This window comes from Scaptodrosophila lebanonensis, unplaced genomic scaffold (genome assembly GCF_003285725.1).
Source record: "Scaptodrosophila lebanonensis strain 11010-0011.00,11010-0021.00 unplaced genomic scaffold, SlebRS2 tig00000024-arrow-pilon, whole genome shotgun sequence".
Lineage (NCBI taxonomy): Eukaryota > Metazoa > Arthropoda > Insecta > Diptera > Drosophilidae > Scaptodrosophila > Scaptodrosophila lebanonensis.
The window spans coordinates 4,869,000-4,894,501 of NW_022060538.1; the positions used below are offsets into that span (position 1 = coordinate 4,869,000).

General features: G+C 37.6%; 3 protein-coding genes across 6 annotated transcripts; 1 reads left to right on the top strand and 2 right to left on the bottom strand.

Moving 5' to 3' along the window:
* Window positions 1-845: 845 nt before the first annotated feature.
* Window positions 846-6,929, bottom strand: LOC115620916 (ras GTPase-activating protein-binding protein 2). 2 transcript variants are annotated; one of them, XM_030514413.1, is made up of 5 exons: window positions 6,756-6,929; window positions 6,306-6,550; window positions 2,401-3,968; window positions 2,048-2,295; window positions 846-1,974 (listed from the first exon to the last, which is right to left on the bottom strand). In XM_030514413.1, the coding sequence occupies exons 3-5, from the start codon at window positions 3,794-3,796 to the stop codon at window positions 1,561-1,563; spliced, it is 2,058 nt and encodes a 685-aa protein (XP_030370273.1). In that variant the 5' UTR covers window positions 3,797-3,968; window positions 6,306-6,550; window positions 6,756-6,929; the 3' UTR covers window positions 846-1,560. The 2 variants fall into 2 exon arrangements, with proteins under 2 accessions (XP_030370273.1, XP_030370274.1); XM_030514414.1 differs by lacking the exons at window positions 6,306-6,550; window positions 6,756-6,929 and adding an exon at window positions 5,851-5,903.
* A 493-nt stretch (window positions 6,930-7,422) lies between these two features.
* On the top strand, window positions 7,423-19,492 carry LOC115621464 (RNA-binding protein squid). Of its 2 annotated transcripts, XM_030515124.1 has the most exons (7): window positions 7,423-7,732; window positions 10,827-10,867; window positions 10,931-11,205; window positions 11,288-11,525; window positions 12,232-12,360; window positions 18,409-18,560; window positions 18,634-19,492. In XM_030515124.1, the coding sequence occupies exons 1-6, from the start codon at window positions 7,563-7,565 to the stop codon at window positions 18,486-18,488; spliced, it is 933 nt and encodes a 310-aa protein (XP_030370984.1). In that variant the 5' UTR covers window positions 7,423-7,562; the 3' UTR covers window positions 18,489-18,560; window positions 18,634-19,492. The 2 variants fall into 2 exon arrangements, with proteins under 2 accessions (XP_030370984.1, XP_030370983.1); XM_030515123.1 differs by lacking the exons at window positions 18,409-18,560; window positions 18,634-19,492 and having other exon boundaries at window positions 12,232-12,913.
* Window positions 19,493-20,293: 801 nt separating this feature from the next.
* LOC115621463 lies at window positions 20,294-24,092 on the bottom strand. 2 transcript variants are annotated; one of them, XM_030515120.1, is made up of 10 exons: window positions 24,050-24,092; window positions 23,885-23,993; window positions 23,669-23,795; window positions 23,452-23,595; window positions 23,067-23,239; window positions 22,795-23,001; window positions 22,357-22,738; window positions 22,094-22,304; window positions 21,573-22,022; window positions 20,294-20,910 (listed from the first exon to the last, which is right to left on the bottom strand). In XM_030515120.1, the coding sequence occupies exons 2-10, from the start codon at window positions 23,930-23,932 to the stop codon at window positions 20,442-20,444; spliced, it is 2,211 nt and encodes a 736-aa protein (XP_030370980.1). In that variant the 5' UTR covers window positions 23,933-23,993; window positions 24,050-24,092; the 3' UTR covers window positions 20,294-20,441. The 2 variants fall into 2 exon arrangements, with proteins under 2 accessions (XP_030370980.1, XP_030370981.1); XM_030515121.1 differs by lacking the exon at window positions 24,050-24,092 and having other exon boundaries at window positions 23,885-24,024.
* Between the last annotated feature and the right edge of the window lie 1,410 nt (window positions 24,093-25,502).

Consider the following 25,502-nt stretch of genomic DNA (forward strand, 5'->3'; position numbering starts at 1 on the left):
TACATTTTTTTTCTTGCATTACCTTGAGAAAAATGTTAGTAGCTTGTTGTTATAAATCATATATGAGTTGCTGTTGTTGTTTTTTTTGTATTTTTTTAAGTTTATTTAAAAAATATGCACTACATTTTAGTTCACAACTGCGTTGGAAACACCAAATCGTTTAAGTTGTTTGACTTAGTTTGGATTACGATCTCATTTCAAACCTGGCGCCCATAAGCTACCGATGCCTTCTTTATCAATGCATTCCAAATTATCTTCTCACTATATTTTTCTATACAGACTAGCTAGAGGACAAGTGTGTTTGTGTGTTTTTGTTGCAAATTATATTTGAGTTTTTAGAAATAAATAAAAACAAAGCAGCTCGATGTTACTAAAAGCAAGAATGCGATTTCGAGGCGTCGGCATCAGGCGCGTGGCGTTCTCCACTCTTTCAGATGCACTAAATATGTTTTTTTTTTCTTTCTCTTGTTAGTGTGAGGTCTCATTCTTCGATTTGGAGTTCTTGTTTTTTATTTAAAAAAAAACGTACGTACTTTAATTTTTGTTACCACTTTCATTATTTTTTTGTTTTTTTTTTTTTTTAAATTAAGTTTTCAATTTCAAGTCTTTCTTTTGCTCTTTTTATTGCATTTTTTTTATAAAATGTTTTTCATTTTTTTGTATGCTTTTGTTTTATTGTAGTTTTTAGCTAATTTTAGAGCATTATTATGAATAATGCGTTTAATTTAGAGCATTATTTTATTTAAAAATAGTTTATTTAAATGAAACAAACAAAAATAATAAGTTTTTTTCTTTCTACTTTTTTAAACTTAATAGTTAAATTTGAAAAGTGTTTGCCAAACATGTTTGAAATTAAAGGTTACATTTATTTATGCTAAATTATTATGTGTAGTAGTTTTTCTTTTGTTTGTTTGCATGTCTGTGTACAGATTGTGTGTGTGTGTGATGAGGGTGGGCTTTATTATGATTCTTTATTTGAGACTTAAAAATAACGTGTGTTATTTGCAAATGAAGTCGAGTAAGATGCAGCGTCTTTTTCGTTTCAATTTTTCCCACTTTGTGTTTTTTTGTTTGTTACAACGTTAATTTGCACAAATGTAGCTTGTTTTTTTTTTGGCACGAACTGGATGGAACGGCTTGGAACGAGTGCAGCAGAGACGACGAACTGAATTTAATATGGTCGAAAATTAAACTCAGTAGAACTTATAAAAACTCTCTAGCTTGAAAATGGTCCGTCTCTGCTATCGTTGTTCTGTTGTGGTTTTTCTCATGGTGGTGAGCAGCGCAGTTATTATTCTTTTGCCGCTGCCATCATTGCTGTTACAGCTGCTACGTAATTATGTAATCTGGTGGTGTTGAACGCATTACGCTTGATTGAAGGTTGTATGATTGATGTAGATGTTTGATGCCGTTTGTTTGCTTTATGGAAGAAGTCGATGCATTCAACATTGGGGTTATGACGCTGCTCCTAACTCGAATGCGGCCGCACAGCGCCAGCTTTTCTATTTTGATGTTAAATATTTTGATAATGGATATGGTTAGAGCAACATTTCATTAGCCTTAACGACGTCCATAGTTGCCACCGCCGCTACCGCTTTGTCCATTACCAGCACCGCGCAGCGGTCCATTAGCGGAGTTGCCACCACCACTGCGGTTGTCATTGCGGTTGTTGAAACCGCCGCCATTGCCGCCGCCCAAGCGTGGACCACCATTACCGCCACCGCCGCCAGTGCGCATATTATTCCCTGCATTGCCAGGATTGTTACGAAGCATGCCACCACCTCCGTTGTTGTTGCCGCCCATGGGTCTCGATTGGGGACCATTGTTACCTCCCAGGCCACCGCCCCGGCCCATGCTATTCATATTGTTGCCGCCCATATTTTGGCGTGGGGGCAAATCATTGCGCATGCGTGGCTTCTTTTCCTCTACATTCAATTTCTGTGCATCCGGGGAGTTCTCGGGGAAGTACAGGGGCTATTTATAGTTGAAAGCACGAGTGTAAATGTAATTTATGCGCCGCTCCCATTCTAATGTAATAAATACTCACGCCATTAGCCAGACACTTCTGCACCGCCTCGGGATCATCAAATGTGATGAAGCCATAGTTAAGGGGACTTCGCATACCGGGTGGCACTTTGCTGCCTACCTTAGACAGAATTCGCAGCTCAATGATATTACCGAAGCGTGAGAACAGCCCACGCAGCTCCTCCTCGGACGCATGATGCGGAATATTTCCCAGAAACAGTTGCTGGTTGTCCCCGAATTGGGCGTTGCTTGGACGACGCTGCTCAAAGTCTGCAAAGTGGGGAAGTTAAAATATAGTAAAGGAGTTTGGTCGGTAATTTAAGCTAAATATATATAATAAAAGTATATACATATATTTTTTGGAGCGGCATTTACCCTTGTTGTTTCTGATGGAATTGTTACGTTGGGGCATGGGACCACCATTGTCTACTCGCGCACCGCTGTTGTTGTTATTGTTGGTGTTGTTGTAGGACGAAGCTGTGGTCGAGTAGCTGACAGCATTGTTACCACCGCCGCCGCTAGACGAAGAATAGACATTGTTTATATTCTGCTGCTGCTGTTGCTGCTGCAGTTGTTGTTGCTGTTGCAATGCTGCATTGACGAAGCCACTTGGAGAAGAGGATGTAGACTTGAAGAGATTGGCATAGGTCTTCGGTTCGTTCTGCTGCTGCTTGGCAGCCTCGTATTTCTCCTGCTGTTGCTGTTCGTGTATAGTCTTGAAATCTTCGACAGGCGTAGGTGCCTTCTGCAGTTGACGAGGCGGAACCTCACTGGTGGGCACTACATTATCCTCGATTTCTGGCTGTAGAAGGGGCTGTTGGGGTAGCTGCTGTGGTTGTTGTTGCTGCTGCTGCAGTACCTGCGGCGGCACGAGCGGTGTTTGCTGGAAGCCCGCGGGGGGTACAGAGGCCAAACCAACGCTAGAACTCATCACGGGCGTGTTAGAACCGGCAACTGGCCCACTCTGCTGTTGCTGCTGCACCAATGGCGTGGTATTTGGAGGCACCATAGCTTGCGGTGGTTGTGGCTGCTGTGGCAACTCATCATGCGCAACCACGCCATTTTGTACGGGCTGAATCGTAAATTGCGCGGGCATAGGCACAGCAGCTGCCTGCGGAGCGGCTGGCAGCACAGTTACGGGATAGAAGATCTGCGGTGCTGCACCACCACCAGTATTGGGAGCTACCTGCTGTGGTTGTTGAGCCGGCTGCTGCTGTTGCTGCTGCTGGGGTAGCACTTGACCAGGAGATTGCAGCGCTTGGGTGACATCACCAACCACCTGAATGGGCTGATCGTTGGCACTACCCACGACCTGAACCTCGTGCTCCTCATCATTCTCCGAACGCGACTCCCCATCTTGCTCGTCCTCGATGTACATGTCCTGATAGCGGAAGATGTCGTTGTGCACATAGTACTTCTTGGGCGACTGGGCAGCCAGAACGAACGTCTGGGTAAAGCGACGCATTGGTTGACCATCGTTGGACAGCTCACCCGTCACCTGGACAACCACGCCATTGCCAAGAGTAGCCTGCGCATCTACTTGGCTAATCTTGGCGTGACAATCGTTGAAGTTCAGCTGCTTGATGCGATTGTGAATCTCTCGCTGACCAACTACCAGAGTCGAATCTCCATGTATGAACGATGAGTTATTGTTATAGAAGCGATGCAAATGATTTGGGGCCTTGTTAAGCAGCGTATAATATTGACGCACAAATTCGCGTCCCACCGATTGGGGCGAAGGCTGCTGCGATTGAGTCGCATCCATGACCATTGCTAAATTACAAGCGTTTTGGGGCTACTGGGATGTTGGTTCTTGCTCCTTTTCTATTGCTTTTGTGGTTCTTCCGTGATTATGCTTGAATGTGTGAATTCTCAACAACTTGGACTTGATGTCTTTCCGATCTGGTTGTTGTTCAAATACGGAACTTGGCTATGGATAGGGTCTGCAAGAACACGAGATGAAGAATATAGCGTAATTTACTTGCAAAGACACAAAAAAAATATGAAAAATGTATTATTAATACATCTATAAACGTTTTTGTTGCTTTGACATTATTGCTTCAACAAAAGGGTAGCTACCAAGCTGCTTGGATTTTAACTTAACATTTTTTAGTTTTATTTAAAAAGACACATTTTTTTACACTCACGGTCGACCAATTTTTGTCCACCCAAGGGGATACTTAAATACTTTATACACCGATCGAATGTTTTTAGAAAAAGTGTCCGCCGAAGACAATGTCCGGATAAAAGAGGTGTCCATTAAGGGAGTTTTCACTGTATGTCCTGCACCCAAAAGCGTTAAGTCTACATTGTTTATTAGCAAGACGAGAAGTTGATTTGGACATGGATGAACGTTCAGATTTCGGATTTGGCTGAACTCACAATAACCAATCTATGACTCTTCTAATCGTTGGGAAACATGAGTTTATATTATTCTTATTCTTTTTCTACCTCTAAATTCAAAATTTCGTAAATACTTTCCTTCCTTCATTTAAAGTCTTTATCTCCAAAACGGTCAATTCTTTAAAAGTTATGATACTATAAAGTTACACGACGCCAAAATTTCAGCAGTAGTTTGGGGACTATATACTATCCGATGCTTTATAATGTAGAATCAAAAGGTGAAGTTAAACCAGGCCTTTGGTCAATTAACCATTCTTCTGTACTAACTTTTAATGTTTTATCTCTTTATTATCTTATGGAAACCTTTATTTAAATGGTTTGGAGAGAAAAAATTAAACGTTTTACGTTTCCTTCAAAACTTTCTCTGCTTATTGATACCCCACCTGCTGTAACGGAAATTTTTATTGAATGACCCAGAGAGTGGAGGTAAGGTGTGGGCGAGGATGTCAAATATGTTGATCTTGTCATTTTTCAGGTTGATTGCGTACCTTGTATATTAAGTTACAAGAAGATGACACTCAATAGCCGAAGCTTATAACTGTTGTAATTGTCTGTGTAATTTCTTGTTGTTTTAAAAGGGCATGACAAAGAGTTGGTAGGTAATAAATTTATACATACACACATGTACATACATTGGTAAATAAAAAAAAGATAAAAGGAATCAACGGACGACACTAACACGAGAAGGCAACTCAGTTGCAATTTGACCCACTTTTGCACACTTACATCCATACAAACAATGCATGCGGATGCTATGTAGTATATGCACACAGAAAAAAATGTACAGAAAAGGGGAAATTTCGAGTAACCAGAAACAAAATGTGCAGCTGCCACTAGTTGTCGATTTTGCTTTTATTTGTTTTTGCTGTTGTTCTTGTGTTGTTTTTGATGGTATATTTTCTTCTTCATGCTCAAGTAAGCAGCACACGTGCTTTACCCTCTGTCTGTCCGTTTGGTGATCTAAACACAAAGGACTTCTTTTTGAGCCACACAAAGTAAATGACCTCATGCAGATACATACATACATATGTATACCGAGCGAAGTTGCGAGAACGACGACGTCCACGACATCGGCTTTGCCGCAACGGGAGCGCATTTGCCCATGTATCGTTTTTAGGTTATGTTTGTGCCTCAAGGTTGTGTCGCCGCCTTAGAGGATAGTAATAAGTCGAGTATGTGTTTATGTTTGTGTGTGTGTTATTTCCCAGGTAGAGTAGGTGTGTTTCATTGAACCGACGCACCACAAACGATCGCGTATGGTAATACTGATAATTTTTCAAGCTTCTTACGCGTTGATTTCGCAACAAAGGCCACTATAAAATGGGGAACCGACAAAAAAAAATAAAAGAACGTTCATGATTTCGGGCGTTTGCTGTCACTGCAACTGATAAGTTTTTTTTCCTAAATAGAAAGCACACACACCTGCGTTGCAGCAGCAGCAACACCAGCTAAAAGCAAGACGTCTTACCAAGCAATAACTTTGCAAGCAACGCGCGCGCTCACACCAACACAAAAGCATTTCGCCGCCGCCGATAAATGTGTGTGTGCGTGTGTCTCGGCTACCGCGTGTGTAGGCTGAACAAAGAAAGCAAAGAAAAACGCCAGTGCTTAAACAAACTTTACAAAAACAAATTCTCCGATACGCGCACTATACAGTTTTTAAGGTTATAAACTGCTAGCAGGCAGTAAAAAAAATGCCGCTTAATCATAATAAATAGATGCCAGAGAATGAAATAGCATATCTTTAAAATGTACTTTCCGACGAGTTCCGCAAATCAAAATGTTTCTTTAAAAGCACAGCCACCACCCCAATACAAGTCGCTCTCTTTTATGTTTTTTCTTGGCGAAAATGCGGTCGCATGGGGACCGGCACTTACCTTTTTAGCTATTGTTGTTGCTGATGCCTGTATGGGCGCTGCTGGTATAATTTGTAATGCACAAAAATATTGCTTGTTGTTGTTGGTTCCAAATTGTTTTAATTCGCTGCTGAAGTTTGCACCTTGAGAGCTGCAGAGAACAATGTTCACAGTATATTGTTGACACTGGGCACAAACTTTTGTGCGAGTTGAGGACCGGAATTAAGAATGTGTGGTGTTTCGCTGTGGCCTAATTTGATGAAATTCTGAAATGTATTTATGTATTTGAATTATCTAGTTTTATTATTTTTGCAATTTTCCTTTTGATTAAATCACACACGCAAACACACACACACACAAAAGTAGTTGGCTTGAAACTGCCGTCGATGCTTCTTCTTTCTCTCGCCTTCGTCGCCGTCTGCTTTGTTGCAATTTCTTATACAAAATTTACTAAATTGGCAATTTATTTACCCGCTCTAATTTGTTGTTGTGTGTAAATGTTTTTTGATCACAGTTGTTAATTATTTAAGTTTGAATGCGTCGGTTTGTTTGATTTTTTGTGTAGAAAAGAACCGCAAACGCAATAAAATTGAACAAGTGTTGAATTGAGAAGAGAACCGACGTTCGTTCGTTCCTCTTTTTTGCCTCTGCAGCGTTTTATTCTCGGCGCTTGTGTGTGTGTTTTTGTATAATGGCGGCGTTATTCTTTTTGACAAAAACTTTAGTGTACACACTGGAAGAGTTTATTCTTTTTTATTGTAATCGGGTTTGCGTTTTTTTAACGATTTCCTATACAAAATTTCACAGCTAAATAAAGAAAATAAATATTAAGGAGAGAAATGTTTCATTATACTTTGATCAATTGAAGACCTGATTATGGTGGGTATACACTGGCAGAGCTACCAGACTGCTGTTGTGATAGTTACTTAAGTGAAATTAGAATTATTGCGGTATATATAAACTAATCTGAGGTGCTTTGTATAAAAAAAACATTATGAAGCAATACATTTCATCATTGCTACCTATTTTGCAGCTAACTACCATTTCACTGTTCAGTGTACAAGCTTGCTGATATTTGAGATAGTGGCAACGCTTTGCCTTATACACACGATGTCGATGCATTTGTCATTTTCCGGCCGAACTAAAAAGCAGTCGTCAGCGTACGCGCGAGTTTGGAGAGTGTGTAAAAATAGATATTTTCGGTTGAAATCTACTATAATTGTGCCGTTCGCCCAAGTTTTTAATTGGCAATAGAAACATATACACACAATTGACATAATGGCAGATAAAATCGTCGACAGTGAGATGAATGGCGAGGATTTCACCAAGGATGTTACCGCCGACGTGACGACTTCTGAAAATGGCGATGCGGCGGGCGCTGCCGGTTCCACCAATGGCAGCTCTGACTATTCAGGGGCTGTGGCGAGCAACCAACGCGATGACGACAGGTATTTCAAGCATAATGAAAATTTGTTAACACCTACAGCTGCGGGCATCAAACTAGTGGTATTGGAAAAATCATGTGCCTAACTACCACTGTACTTATTGCCATCAACTCTATGGTTACGTAAATGCGAAGCAAACGCGTTCAGTGTAAAAAAATGTGTGCGTCGGCTGTAGCGACGACTGCGGCGGGAGTTCTACCCGTCGCTCTGACCCCTTTTGTTATTTATTCTTGTTTTTTCTTTCTTTTTTTTTTCGCGCGTATGTGTCTGTATGTGCGACTGTACTTCGCGCTGCGCTTAGTATAGAAAAGCTATATTATAAAAGAAATTGTAGAAAATTCTTTTGTTGATCCGTCTACATTCGTAATATTGTAGAAGTATGGTTCTAATAGAGAAAGGGGTTTTTATTTTACTTTGTTTATTTTGCACTTAAGTTTTGAGCACTTTTTGACATGAAAAATATTTTGCATTTGTATTAGCGTTGTTTGGTTTGCTATTAAATGAATCGCATAAAATCAATTAACTCTGCACAAAAAATTCCAGTCGCTACGAAGCACATTTTTCCCCACTCTTGTGAGGTTATGTCTGCCAATCTCACACACTCACAAACATTCACACATCCATAACGCAAAACGTAAACGTGTGCGCTCCGTTCCCGCTTGCGTCTTGCCTTAGCTGCTTGCCTTTCACTTGCAAAAAGATTGAGCTTGTGTGTATGTGTGAATCTACATACATATATGTACGTCTGTATAATGTGTGTGTGAGTTTTTGCATTACTTTTCTTTTGGGCCGCCGTTCGTTGTTATTTTTACGCTCGTTCGTTTCCAAGCTCTCCTCTCCAGTCCTTTATCAAAATGGCGGTCTCTGTGTTCGCTTTGTTTTCTACCCTTTGTGTGTATGTTCTACACATGTACATACTATAGTATGTTAGTATGTATTTGCATTTTCTCTGTTCTCTTTTGCTTGCCGGTTTCGCGCTGTTGCTGAGGCTGCTGCGTGTGCTACCACAGCGCTGCCAGAGTTACCAGTGCTGCCAAGCAACACAAAAAGTTCTTATTTCAAACTTTATTGAGAATGCTTAGCTCTCGTGTTCATTTATTGGCTGAGTTTATTTGTTGTTAACTGCATTTACAATCGTTTGCAGAATCAAGTATTGTCAACTTTGTTACGGGCCATTTGATTGTGTAATTGAATCGATTTTGTATATTTAATTGAAAATGGCAAGGAAACATTTCTTGGTTAATGTTTGGTATGCCCTTGCAAACATTATAGTCCGCCCGAACATTTATTTTAAACTGAATTTTGTATCAAAACTATTTAAATACATATTTAATTGATCAATTAATAAAAGCTACTGTCGGTATAAGATTGGGTCATTTACCTTTTAACAATCTCTGGTACATAGTTTTCATAGACAACTATAGTTGAAAAGCTTCTGAAAGATCATAAGTTTACATTATCATAGGAATTATGTCAATAAAAATGCTTGCAAGAGTATATAACCTTCGGCGAACCGAAGACCACGTTTTTCTTGTTTTTGCTTTGTTTTTCGTTGATTATGATTGTAAGTTCCAGTCGTTACGCTCATCTTGATAACTTTGATGTAGGTTAATAATTATATATCTAAGCTAACATTTAAGTCAAGTCAAAAGTTGTATGTATATACTTTATAAAAATTGAAATGAGAAGCCAAACTGGACATCATGCTACAAGCACAAAAAATATTAAGAGAACAGCAGCTCCAGTCGAAAATGTGTAATTTGTAACTGCATACATATCGCATCAGCCTAAGTACGTTATCAGCAATCAGCCACAAAAAAAAAAAAAAACAAAATATATATAAAAAAAACAAATTCATTGCCTTTCCTGTTGTGTTTGAGCGAACTAACCTTGTTCCTCTCCGGCAGGTCTTGAGAGAAGTTAAAAGCCATGTAAAAGCTATTCTCAAGCCGGAGACAAAGCCCAAAGGACCAAGCCAATGAGCGGCGTCGGTCACAGAGGAATGGATTCATCACAGGATTCGCAGCGATGCCCCTGCCGAGATGTTGATGATGGTATTTATCTAACCAAAAAAAAAAAAAAAAACAATAAAAACTACACACAAAATTATCGACAAATTAATCGAATTCAAATTGGATCTATTTAAAAAAAAACAAACGTATTTAACTAAAACGCATTTTTATTGTTTACCGAAAAGATAAGAGAGAGAGAGAGAGAGAACGACTCGCATTTTTTGTTTGTTTTTGCCTACTTAGAAAAGCGCAACTGTGATGAATGTAACGTAACGAACACCCAAAACGAATTGCAAACGAAAACGAGTCTCGAACGTTTCAAAAAGCCATCTTTCACACACTAAATTCAGCCGCCGTGACCAGTTCCAAATTGAGATACCCGCAGAGAATTTTCCAAACTTTAAGTAACGTACTCAAATATCTTTTAAGTGTGCCTTTAACAATTTATATAAATACTAGCAGAAGAGAAATAAAGCAAGTAAAAACCAAATCAGCATAAACTCTTTGCATTTTTCTCATATATACAAAACATATAAAACCTAATTGTTAATAATGTTATAAAAAAAACTATATTAAACCAAAACTATTTTTTTCAATAAAATTAAAAATTCACTCTTTTTCATATATATTTTTCGCTCGTTTGTGTCTCGATCGCTCGCTCGTTGAACTCTTTCGCTCTGTTTCGAAAGTTTTTCATTTGTATAACGATTGAAAGTGCAATTACAATTAAAGTAATTTTAAGCTCTTTTTCACTTAGAATTTGGTGAGTTTTTTTTTTTGTGTATCTCGCTCTTTCATAAATTTTGTTTCAGCAATTACATACAATAGAGAGAAAGAATTTAAAGTAAATTTGTAAAAGCTCAACTTGCGTAGCAATAATGCAAATTACAGACATATTTAAAAAAATTTAAAATAACGCAAAATACCAATATTTATTATATATTCTACGCGCAGTAGACACATTTTTCCTATTTCGTGCCAAAAACCCCATGCAACTCAATTGTTTGTTTAAAATAAAAAACAACAACGTATAACTTAGATAAACAATTAATTAATCAAAAACCATATTGATTTACTTTCGACAGAAAACTTTTTGTTGGCGGACTCAGTTGGGAAACCTCTGAGAGTAAGTATTAAACGAAGAAAAGATAATTAACTTTCATGACTAAACCAAATTTTCCATTTGCAGAGGAGCTGCGCGATCACTTTGGTAAATACGGTGAGATCGAGAGTATTAATGTTAAAACAGACCCGCAAACTGGACGCTCGCGTGGCTTTGCCTTCATTGTGTTCACGAACACCGAGGCTATTGACAAAGTGAGTGCCGCTGGCGAGCACGTCATTAACAGCAAAAAGGTTGATCCCAAGAAGGCCAAGGCCCGCCATGGCAAAATCTTTGTTGGTGGCCTTACCACAGAAATAAGCGATGAGGAAATCAAAACCTACTTTGGTCAGTTTGGCAATGTAAGTATCAGCATTTTAATTTATCTAAACGCTCTGTTATCCTCTAAGCTTAAATACAATCTTCTTTCACATGTACTTGCAGATTGTAGAGGTCGAAATGCCCTTCGATAAGCAAAAGTCCCAACGCAAGGGCTTCTGCTTCATAACCTTCGATTCAGAGCAGGTGGTTACTGACTTGCTGAAGACGCCGAAACAAAAGATCTCTGGAAAGGAGGTTGATGTTAAGCGTGCCACACCCAAACCTGAGAACCAAATGATTGGTATGCGCGGAGGTGGTCGCGGTGGTATGCGAGGTGGACGCGGTGGCTATGGACGTGGTGGTCAGTATATAAATAATTATTTTAGCATTGATTTTTTATGATCAGGAACCCAAGCCTATTCCACACCTTTTTATCTTTAAATTTAAATGTATGAAAATGTATCCTGCAAGTCTTACTTCTACTTCCCCGTTTTCGTAGCTCAGAAGAATCGTTTATCATAAGTATAACAAAGTAAATATCCATTGCCACAAAGTAAGGATCCAAGATTTTTTGAAAAAACTTTTTCAAAGAAAATAAGGTTGCGTTGAAATAAGGTACTTTTTACCCTCCCCAGTCTCCCAAAATTTCTGTTCAGTTATTCCTTAAATATCTACGATCAATTAATTATTAAATATAATGAGTATAATTAAAAGGTTTGTGGAAATGGGAAGTTTTGCACATTTTATACTGAAATATAGACGATATAATGGTCAACGTCCTTTATCGACTTGCCTTTAAAGCGGTTTCCTCTCTAATCCTGCTCGCCTGCCGCTCTATTCCTTAGGGTTGCCATCTGCCTCCATCATCATACGTCTTATAATTCAATGCAACAAGTAATAGGAGCTTTTATATTGGGTTTGTTAGGGTGTTACTAGATGTTACTGAAAAATCACTGTCGGGCTCTCTCGACTGTAACATTATTTCTTGTTTTCGTTTATCTGGTATACCAGATCCAACCGTCCAATTCAGGAGTTACTGATCAGAGAAAAATTGTGCATTTTTACAGGCTACTCTCATCAGTGGGACGGTCAGGGCTCGTACTCTGGTTATGGCGGCTATGGCAGTTATGGAGCCGGTGGTTATGGCGACTACTATGCCGGCGGCGGCTACTATAACGGATATGACTACGGTTATGGTAAATACAACAACAAACATAATGCTCATAACAATTATTACAATAATAACACGTCAAGTAATTACCACCAAAACAAGAACAATAGCAACAACTATCAGCAGTTTTAAGTAGTGAACTATGCTGCTGAAAAGCGTGAGCAACAAACAAACAGCAACAACAATAATCTTAACAATAAGCCGTTAACCACTATTTTCAAAAACTTTGCCATAGTCCTGAACAGAGGAATATTATTAGAATTCATATTTCAAGTTGTTGTTTGCCACACACAAAAGAAAAATGAAAGCTGAGAGAAAAACAAAAACGTTTTGCTGCATTTCTAAAATATTGATTTCCCAACAACCACAGCAAAAACAAGAACAGCAACGTCGCTAAAAACAAGAAAACTTTTAAATATTAAAGAAAACGTTTTAATTTAAATTTTAAAATATTTGCCCATTGAGCAAAAAACGTAACGTCTTATTCACTTTTTCTATTTTATTTCATTTTTTTGCAAATCGAAAAAAATGTTGTTACGATTTATTAATATTATAAAAACAAATTCTTTTTATCTATAACGTACTATATTAATTTTAAAGTTAAAAGTTCGATTGAATTTTACATTTTAAAAGTAATTTTAATGCAATATTTTTTCTATACATACACATATTTACAAAGAGTTATATAGAGAGAAAAGAAAAAAATTGATAAAATTTTAATCGCAACAAAAAAATCATTTATTAGTTGTTTAGTGTATATAAAACTGACGAAGCGTGTGTATTATGATTGTGTTGTTTAAAGAAATAAGAGAAAGAAGATAAAGATTAGACGTGACGACGACGTTCAACTTGATAATGAATGACCATTGAAATCTACAAGACGTTCCAATAAAATCAACCGCAACAACAACACCAACAACTGACTCATCTTAGCAACAACAGCTAACAGGACTTTTGGCTGCTAATTCTTAAAGGGGTGTGCTATACAATACACGAGGCTAGATTCATGCGCCATAATATGATAATACCACAAACATGTAGAAATCTCGTGAAATCATCGCCGCTTTAAGTTTGATTGATGTGAGCGGCTTCAAGAATATGGGCCGCTTTGCCAGAGCCAGAGCTTAACAGTGTGAATGCAAGGCCTGCTGGCAAACAGACTTTCCAAAGATGAAAATACCTCAAACCAAGCCAAGGCAGCAACCTACAACCACCACGACAGCAGTAACAACAAAATAGACACCACACACATACACAAACACTCACACACACACTTGATGTGCCAACTGCAAATGTATGTGAAAAATGTGTGAAATGTAATTGCAAGCAACATGTGCCTTTATTATTGTTATATATATAAACACACATTTTATTGTTATTGTTGTTTCTCGTAATGACGATGATGATGATTTTGCATACAAACGCACTCGGTCACACCACAAACACACACACACATCTTGCTGACCCGGCAAACACATACATACAACAAACAAACAAAACAAAACAAACAACATCCTCCCTTAAAATAGTTATTTAAATAGTTTTTCCTTTTGTTTTGTTCAACAAAACGCTAAAAACAAACATAGAAACAAACAAGAAACGCGTAATCAAAGCTTTGATTGAACTTCTATTTAAATATAGCATATAAATATATTTTTAGATACATATTATTTCTGCAAGGAGATAATATTAATGTTTTTGCAATGCATATGTTTTCGTATGCACATATATATATTTATACATATATATATCTATGTATTTATATACATATAATACCTATACAAAAGCAAACAAAATATATACAACGTTATATATTTATATACATACATTTATTGTGGTACTATTTTTGATAGTATTATTTTAAGGTAAAAATCCTTGTAAAAACAACAACAACTACAACAACATGAAGCATAACAACAACAACATAACAATGACCTCTGCAGCTAGTTTTTAGTTGCAAACACAACATCGTAGAGGCCCTTCTTTTATTTGCTTTGTTTTTGCATTTCTACTTTGAAACAACTTGATGATGATGAGAGAAAGAAAGGCAGAGAATGGGAAATTTCTTTAAAGTAAAAAACTACACATCAGATCATTTTTAACATATAAACATATATATACAACTATATGAGAAAAATACGCGCACTCGCAATGCGGCATTTCCACGTTCGTACGTTGAAAAGCAACAACAACAGCAATAACTAAACAACGACTATTACAGAAACAACAACAACATCATGAAGAAGAACAACAACTACTTTAACAACTCTAACGTAGTACATTTTTCAAAAAACAAGTTAAAATCAAACAAGCAAATGAACACACTTCGTCAATTTTAGTAATGGTAATCATATTTACATAAATATATTAATTTTTTTATGGTTTTTAAATGTTAAGTTGAAACACACACACATATACACTTACATACACAAACATACGAGTATATTGCTTTGCATATATAGTAGGACCATTATATAACTCTAAAAATTATTTTTAATCAATTATAAAAAGGGAACATTTTCAAAGCTTCTCAACTTCCACTCAAACAATTGTTTTAAATTTGTCAAAAGCAACAACAACAGCGACAGTTTGATTAATATTTGTATTTCTTAAAATATTATGTCATTAAATTTATATAAAGTTGAGTGAAATAATTTGTTAAAATTTGCATGTTTCTCAATGTTTTTAGCAAGTTTTTCTATATAACTACAATTATACATATATTCAAAAATAACATTTACATTAAACATTAATTTCTTTTTAACACCTTATGCTATTTATATTATATATATATATATACCAATTATACCAGTTTATTATGCTGATCCAATTACGATGTATTTTGTGTAAACAACAACAATATTATGAAAAACGAAAACTACAACATTTTTGTATGTCTACCACATAAAAATAATATATATAATAATTTTGTGTCCATCAACAAATATTTCATAATTTTAATTATGATTTTAAATTATCATTATTTTCTTTTTTTTTATATAAATTTCAAACTAACCGAGCTTCGGTCGGATCTTAACAGGTTGATTGAGCGAAAATATGTCAACAGCACCCTGTTATGATCCCTCGAGGCAAATAATTTGTAATTCACAATAGTGTTACTTTATTATGATTTTAAATGTTATATTAAATTGTAATACCGAATTTTCCGATGTTTCGCCTCACAAAAACGACAAGCAATGATTACGAAAGAAATCTTTATAGAGAATAAATACCAACAACCTATGTAGAGTAACAGCAACACAAAACTCGTTAAACCCGAAGTCAACCGATTCGAAACCTAACGGAACGGTTATTCGCTCGTTGTTGTCCGTATGTATTGTTTCTTGCCATCCGACCGACCAACCCGACAAATCAAACCGCATCAACTGCAACTGCAACAACAACAGCAAATGTTGCGCTTTCACTTAAATGTAAACGTTCTATTTTTCTTTTAATACATCATTTTAAAAAAATTAAACTTATATACATATAATATTTTAAAAGTAATTTAGCGTAATTAATATTTGATTTTAGTCGAAAAAAGCATTGAAAAACTACAAAAAAAATCTATTTAAAGTAATTTTAAAACTCTACAACTTGGCATTTCGAACACAAGTTTTCTAAAACAATTTTTAAGAATAAACAGTTTTCTTGTTTTTACCAACAACAGCAACAACAACAACACAAAGAAAGTAATTCTAATATCTATAATATGTAAAAACTTGTTGACAATTTGCATTTGTTTTTGTTTTTCGCAAGACGTTTTTAACACCACATTTTTTTTTCGCAACGCGTGACGAAGCTATATAGAAATATGCCCCCCCCACTCCCCGACCCGATATAATAAAATTTTGTATGATATTTGATAACATTTTTGCTGAGGTGAGACATTCAAACACACACACACACAAGAGCAGCAAATAAATTTTTGGCCAAAATCGAAATTTTAAAGAATTGCTAATGCTAATTGAAGATATTTGAAACAAATTTTGCAAAAGTAAATGAAATTAAAATGCTGAAATTGTTGTGTGGAAAATGAGGTAATAATAATATATAAACAAACTAAATTGCAAACGAAATGAAAGAGCGTGTTGAAGAAACAAAGAGAAAAATATAAAGCAAAGAGAGAGTGTAACAAAGAATTGCAATACATTGTGAAACATGTTTATAAGTCGAGTTAAAACTAACCAACCAAAAGAGAGTGCGAGCTTATATAAAACTTCAACAACAACACATAATCTACAACAACAGCAACAACAAATCGAACCGCATTGTATGTGTGAGCGCCGCTTTGCTGCGCCAAAGTTTTCTTTTTGATGAACGCCAGCAAAGACATATTTTTTTTGTAAATTCTTATGATGTCAGCAAATGTCAAATAATCATCTTTATAACAAATCTAAATATCTGTATTTGAGCTACAATTACAACAACAAAACTTATAATCAAAACCCACAAACAAGAAATGAGCAAATAAAAGAAAAACGAAAAAAAACCAACCAAAACCAAACTACTACAACGTGTATTTCAGTTACTTTTTGGTGACCCCAACCATTGATCCGAATCTAGGAGCAGTACGGGAGATAGAATTCTTAATGCTGCTTCCACACACATCCTACAGATCCACATATCTATATAAATATGTATATATGTGTGTATGTAGGTATACACCCACCCGGATTTGCTCGACTGTGCTGTGTTCTGTGCTCTTGAATTGTCTCGCCTCGTACCAACGGCCATCAAAATTTTGACCAAACCAAAACTCAGGCAATGATGTCTTATAGCATCCACATATCCCACTATCTATGCTAATTTTTATTTCATTCTCGTCCTCAACACAAATTGTTTTTGCTATATATAAAAAAAACTCGTTTGTTTATATTAAATTGAATTACCTTGTGACTCTGACCAAAGACTATGGCTATGGCGGCGGTTTCGACGGCGGCTTTGGCGGTAATGGCTACGGCAACGGTGGCGGCGGCATGGGTGGTCGCGGCACCGGTGGGCCGCGCGGCGGTCCCAAAGGTATACATTATAAAACAACACAACTTGAAAAAGTAGCGGTAACATCCAACCACCAACCCACCCAGACTCATAACCACAACTATCCAATTATTTTAATCAGGGAATTGAACCGAAACGGTAGCGGGACCAAGATATTAGTGATTGAAACTTTAATTATGAGTCAGTGCGAAGAACTCGGACATCAAATATATTTAGCCATAATATAATGTTATTAAATAAAGTAACTGGTTCGCGAATAACCCACAATACGTTTGGAGAGAGGGACAAAAGTTCTCTCGTTACTCTTTAGAATAAATCGAGATGGATTTAAAATGTACTAAAAAGTGGTCTTTGCGGTCGTGATCGCGACGAATATATTCAATATGATGAAGTATAAAATCGTTATTCACGACATTTATATTGAGCTCGAGCTCGTGCGTGTTTCAGGTGTCGTCATGAGATTTCAGAAAGGGGCCGTGGATATTATCGCTATCGAATTGTCAATAGTTTAGTATCGAAATGTGAAAATTGCGTAAAAACTTTGCCTACGTGAGTCGGATGCGCTGAGTTTTTAGAAAGCATCGTGATTAGATACCGCAACATTCCACATATTTGGATTGACAGGTAAATCTTACCAATTGGACGAAGTTTGTAATAATATTTAGTATGTGGGGCATTTATTTGTGACACGAGATTTTCGGTACCGTTTCGGTTATATCCTTTGTTAAAATTAAGAATTGTGTTGTTTTAATTTTTCTAAATAATTTTAGTGTATGCCCGCGTCCCCTCTATGTTCTTATATTCCCTCTGCTATTGGCTGCCAAAATGTTCTTACTAGCATCTTTCGAAATGTTGTTTTTACTCCTCTCTATACATAGATTTGGTCAAAATTTTCACACGTCGCTTGAGTCGTAATGCGTAGTTGTGTCTCCTGAACCCACACCACCCCACCCCTTCTCGAATATAGTACCGCTCTAAAAGCTGTGCATGCCTTTTTCGTATTTGGAGCTTAGTTCTATGAACGAAGAACCCAAATTAAAAAGCTAACTCCCTTTTTCACATTCCAAAACAGGTGGCGGCGGCGGCGGCGGTGGCTTCAATGCGGGCAAGCAGCGCGGTACAGGACGTCAGCCAAGGCATCAGCCGTACTAGACGCCTCCTGGGAGCCTAGTCCTCTACTTATACTGCAAACTACATGAAATTTACTTAGTTTAGTTTCTTATGGTAAGTGAAGCAGTGAAATTGTGTCAGTCGCAATCATCTCATAATAGTGTTTCTACCCGACTTGCCCTTACAGCACTCTACTGCATATACTAAAATACAACAACATGAACACACACTTAAGTACACCCGCATGCATATACTTATATAAGCCGACTGCAAAACGGAAATCATTCTCATCATCAATAACCATAACGTTGAAGCCGTGGCGCATCATTCAGGATTGTAGACACTTGGTCTAACACCATTCCACCAGCAGCAGCAGCAACAAGAACAGCAACTACTTAAGAAATTATAGCAACAGGACTACAACTAGCAAGTTGAGAGAGATATTGAAAGAGGAGAGCTTAAGGCATTTGGGCATCGCGGTCCCTGCCAACGCCAACACACATCCACACATATGTTAGACATGTAATTTTTCAGCAAGTGGCCAATTTTTCATGGCCACACGCTCATTAAGCAAATAACCAACCAACAAACAAACCGACCACCGCTAGCACCACAACAGCAACAACCACCACCATCATCACCACAACAAGCAACAACAACAACAATTGCAGAGCTCATCAGCGGTCTTTGAGGAGAGACAGACGCCCACAACGCCGTTCTCCGTGTCAAACTAATTTGTTTTTGGAATGTAGTTGATACATTATGCAGAGTAACGGTTTAATTTGCTAAATATAACTAATTTCTAAGCACCTCAGCCGAAACAAAAACAACAACAACAAACAAGATATACAAGCAGCTCATACATCAGCAATGTTTAATAGCTACAATATACAATACAATAGACATTAAGTATTTGTTTAAATTTAATTATGAATAACTGTAATAGGTAATAATAATATAATATATTATGTAAAAATAAATGCAGCAAGCTAACGAGCTGGCAGATCGAATGGGCGAAGACATCGTCCATATGAACTATAAACAAATCCACCAAATTACAAAAGATTTTTTGAATATCACAAGTAAAATTTTTGTGTACGTATTTATGCTCATAGTCTACACATTCAAAAAAAATATATATAGTATATATATATAAAAAATATGACGATCTACAGAGAAATTTATATTTTATTAAAAATATGAAACGGCGTGACAAAAAACTACGGCAAGTAATAAAAAAGAATGAAAAAACAAAAAACGAAAAGCATTGCACTACAAATTGTATAGTTTTTAAAGACTATTGCGGAAAGTTTGTTAAAAATAAAAAAAGTATATATATATATGTACCATAGCTATATTGACCACGAATTGAACAAATTGTATGCTAAAATTTTAAAAGGGAACCTAGATTTGAAATGACATGCAGATGGGTACGAATGTTATGAAGCGGACACCTTATAACAATCTTACTCATTGTTTCGATTTTCATTTTGCAATTTGACGTTAAAACAAGAAATTCGGGCTGCATTATCTGCCGTAAAGGTGAGGCCCATAAATCATAAGCATTTTATTTCAGGAACAATGTAAAATTATTGATCAAAGTCGTCGACTAGCATGGGTTAATTACATTTCCTTCATTTGAAACAAGTACACATAATTTTATTATTTTTTCTATAACCGTAAACTTAATACTATAAGCGCAAATTGAAAACTTAAGAAAATGGTATAAGAGAAAAGTGCTAAGCAGTTTAGTAGCCTTTTTTAACTTGACACCCAAAAAAAGTCCATGAAATTATGCAAAACCGAAACACTTTTTAAAATAAGCCAATTAAATCCAAATTACAAAATAAAATTCGCTGACTCATTGTTTTATTATTCTATCTGATTATCTACACGAATTTTACTCAAATACACAATTTTTAATTAGTCATGGCCAGAAGGTACTACTCGGACGGATGGATTTACAATTTTTTGGTGCGAATATGGAGAGCAAGGCTAGAAGTTTCGCTTCACCTGACCGGTGCGATGAAGGACATCCAGTATCTTGAGGAACTCACGGTAGTTGAACTCCATGTGAAGGCCTCGCTCCACAGCGAAGCATTTGCAGACAGCATCGAACTCACGCCTGCTCAACATCTCGTGCATCTCACGCACCGTGAGCGCACGCAGCAGTTGGTTTTCGGAAACGCTGCCGCAATTCGACCGATCGAAGTCCGTGAAGATTTGACTAAGATTGGAGATTTCGTCGGGTTTGCGGGCGAGCTTCATTAGCGCTCGCGAGCATGTGGTTCGCTCATCAAAGTTCAGGAAACAGCTGATGCAGTCCAAGTTGGGCAGATGGAGGAGCGGCACAGCCGTGACAATCTTGTCGCCCATCTCCGATTCCAGCTGAACAAAGATCTGGTTCAATGCCTTCACAAAGTCGCGATAACGCATGCAAGGTGCCCGACGCGACGAACGGAAACTGGAAAGATGCAAAGTTTCAATTAATTTATATGAAGTATCGTAGCATTACTTATAAGCTAATTTCTCTGCATTATAATTAACGTTAATTTTTTGGGGATGCAAGATATATCAAAATATTGGTCGTTGAAAAAAATGTAATATGAAAGTCGCGGCTTCAAAACATTTGTAAGATGGCTTAAAAAAATTAACAATCTCTACACTTCTTGGGTTTATCGATGGGAGTGTTCGTTTCAAAATTTGTAAGTATTTCAAAATTGAAAATTTTTCAGAGAAAGGTAACTTGGAATGTATTAAAAGCTATTTCATAAAAAAAAATCTTTGACCCGATAGGGGAAAATTTATTAGTCAGTCCGACAAGCTAAAAGGCTTTTAGAAAGGAAAGGGAGATGGAAATGACATTTCCAGGCTTTTTTGTGGAAAGAATTATCAATTGCAATTCTATTAGAATAAGAGGCTTAAAGCTTTGAAAATTTAAGAAATTAATATTTATAAAACAATATATTCTATTTTGTTTTTTGTTGAAGCATTTAAACGATTAAAAGGGCTAGTATTTACAAGTATAAAGAAAATGTTCTAGTAATTGATACCATATTTTTTGCAAATATGGCTTACTGTTTCGACGGATAGCGATATACTATAAAAAATAATATTTTGACTTACATGTTGCACATAAGAGTCGCATCTTCGTCCGAAAGGACGACATTGGCGCTGCTCATCGCTCTCTTAAAGTCGGAATCCAGAATTTCACCCTCACGATGACGATCGTAGTCGGCGAGGAAATCAATAATTGGCACACTCCTGGTAAGAACCTGTTGCTTGACAACGGTCAGGACACGCATGATGTTCTCCTCGCTCTCCTGCTCATCTTCGTCAGGAGTATCACGAGCGAATGGTGGACACTCATTCATATCGTGCAGCTGACCCTTGGGCACCATGCTAGGTATACCATAGGATGCTGGATCGACATCATCCAAAAACTTGGTGTAAAAGAAGCCCATCTCATTGCCATAGCGATGTAACACAGCTTCGACCTCCTGATCGGAGAGCAGAATGCCATTAGTACGAAAGATTTGATTGGTCTGATTGCAGCGAACGTGTCCGCTATTCAGCCTATTGAGTTGCATAAAAGTACTGATTGAGTTAGGCTTTATTCAAATATATTGTTAGGGGATAATACTAACTTGTCATAATTGCGGAAGAAGGGATGCAAATGTAGACGGCGATTGCGAATGCGTATGCGAATCTTGGCCATGGCATCCTCACATAGTTCGCGCAGACTTAGTGGCGCTGCCTGCCAGTCGGCGGTACCAGGACGTGGCATGTCTATAATGTGTTTCAGTGGCGACTCAACATTGCATTGTGGTATTTTCTCCAAATTTTTGATGGTAAAGACTGTCGGAGAACGAAATAAGAAATAGAAGACAGTAGACAACAAAATTCAGACCCGTATCGATTTCGTCCATAAATGTGCGCCAACGTATGCGATTAGTGTCCACCGGATCCATATAACGATCCGCAAGCAGATCTAATTCACGTTGCGATATAAACTTCCCCACTCCTATATTGTGAAGGGCCCGTTCAAACTGATTCTTCGTGATGCTGCCAGTGCGTAGCTGATCGAAACACTCCAAAAATTCGCTACAGCGCACACGATTCTTATAGACAAAATTTTGGATGCAAAAGATGATATCACACTGATCACGATTCTTCTTCGGATGATTGCAAGTATCGGGAAAAATGGGGTGTATGACTTTGCAGCCATCAACTGGAGGTAGCTCCGACAGATTCAGATCAACCAGCCGGCCGGGAAAATTTTGGATAATCTCCTACAAATAATTAGAGCAGTGAACAATTGTCTGGTGTGCTGATCTACAGGACTTACCCTTGAGTTATCCAGCAACTTGTGATACTTCAGATACTCCATGATATTATCGATGTGCTTTACAAAAGCCACATAGTTGACCAGATAAGCGTCCTTCATGTAGCGCTTGAGCAGCAGCAGGAAATCAGACTCTGCGAGCGGGATTTTCATGAAGTGCAGAACGCGTGCAAAGTGAGAGACGGTGACCACGCCCACATTTCTCGCCACCTAAAACATCAATGGGGGCTATGGATACCTAAAATCTAAATTGATTTGGAAGATGATTGAGTTACCAGCTCATAGTCCTGAAAGTAGGGCATCAAAGGCAAATGCGTTTCTTGCGCAATCTTTAGGAGGATTAAAAAGAGTTTACGTCGCTCCTCTGGTTGTGGTATGACATTCAAATGCCACGGATCATTCCACTCCAGGGATGTTACCAATTCTTTCTTGGCACTTCTGTGCAAATCTGGGATATATTTAATAACAAATTGTTAACTTAATGTTTAAGCGATTAAGGTATTATATATTTTGCCTTTAATTTCCAACTCAGTTGTGTATTTTAATCAAAGTAATGTGCTATTAAAGGGATCCAATATATCTCTATACCAATATAGATCGATCGGCCAGTTAGGGTGATAACGATGTACCAATTGGTATTGAAATTTGTTCTTCACTTACCCTCGCAGCAGACCACCTTGCAGAACTGGCGATAGGCGACGCGTCCGTCCCGTATTTGGAAGTAATCGGTGATATCCCGCAACTCGAATTCGGATAGTCCGGCAACGTTGCGATATTTGGCCATTACGGCCGTGAACATGGACTCTAGGTGGTAATAAAAGTGTCATAAAATATGCTTAAGCCAAATGTCCTTAGCGGCTGTTGCACGCCCACTTACTTGATACGAATCCGGTGCAATGGGGATCATGCTGTTTCAAATCCTTGCAGATGTCAAATTTATAACGAAAAATGGCGCCTTGAATTTTACGACAGGCTCGCCAGATTTCATTCAGCTCCATGTCCTCCTGTATGTGAATAAAAGGAGTAGGCAGATGCGATGAATAGATTGAGACTTATCTTTAATGGCCCATGCATATGACCGACCAGCACTTACCCTAGCTTCGCCCTCCTTCAGCTTGGTTTTATGCATTGTGCCTTGCATTTTATGAACTCTTTTTTTTGTGTGTTATTTTTGGCTGACTTAAAATCTATTTATGTATGTTCTATGCGAAGAGACAAATGTTAAAAATAGGCAAAAATTCGTATCTGTTTTACTTACAAAATTTTATCTGAATAAAGCGAATGTGCTGCGAACACTAAAATCAGGGCATTCTGTCTCTGTCAGCTCGATTTCAAATTGGATTTTGTCTGATTTTTGCTTTAGTTTCGCTCGACCGCTGGCACGCAAGCCATTGCACTAATCACTTCCTTAAGGATGCAGTTGAGCTGGGAAGACCACACAAATGCGAGTTGCATGCACACGCACACACACACTCACACATACACACTCACACAGATTCACGCATACACATACTTAGATACTGGGATGCGGGTCAGCTACAAATCGCTTCCAATCACGCGCTCATTCATCGCCCAGTTTGTCGCAATTCTACCGCCAACACAGTTTTATTCAATTTTCTATAAATGGCAAAAAATCAGAGTGATTGAAAAAACATATCCTGGCTTCATCAAATGCAATTTCACTTTATTGGAAAATCGCTGGCCAACCAACCAAGCAAATGCGAGCAACGGAGGAGCAACCAGCATCAGCTAGCAAAAGCCATGGACAGCAGCAGCATCGTCAGCAACTCCACTCCGGCAGTCTCCATTGCCATCGCCAACGTAGTCGAGTCAAGGTTGATTGGTGACGACAGCTGCGCAGCTCACCTGCTCACTTTATGCTGGCCACTTAAGTGCTATGGATGGGGCCGGCGCATGGCCGGCGCCAGAAATGGACCAAATTTGCTTACTTTTCAATGCTTGCTCCTTTGATGCTCTTCCGGGAAATATTTTATTATAAATTTGAGAAATCTTATTTAAATCAGAAAAGTGGTTTCTAGCAATTCGATTAAAAATAGTAGGAAATATTTGTCAAAACTAATTAATAGAGATACATTAATCCACAACTTAAGGCGGTGTGATAATATTTCAAGCCAACTAAATTTGTTCTATCAGTTTGGAAGTACTTTTAGTACAAATTGTAATTTTTTGGTCTTCGAGACATCACTATCACACTCCTTACTTGGCTTTTTCTCACAGAAATCATTATCCAATAATCATTGTCCCCAGGAGATCCAATTCGTTGGCATAGATGAAATCATTCAATACGGACGGTAGATTGTTCGGAATAGCAAGAAAATGGTGTTGTAATATGGATGTTTCACATGCACATGGTTACATCACGTTAATGGCCAAAAATTGTGACTTGCGGGAAGATGGCCAGTGGCCAGGATGAGGAAAGAATACAACATGGATAAGTATATTTGATTGCTGCAAACTTGCAAACACGCATGTGTGATGCATTTATCCCTAAAAATAAATTTGATTTGATACGCTATTAAAGGTTAGTTGACCCCACATTTTTAAAATATGTTTTTCGAAGTTGCAGTTTTAAAATATGCTTTTAGTTTAAATTACATTTTCAAAGCGTCAAGATTAAAAGTACATAAGTCCACTGTAGTTGGCAGCAATCAAGAGCACTATCGGCTTAAATTTTATCTGCTGCCACACGC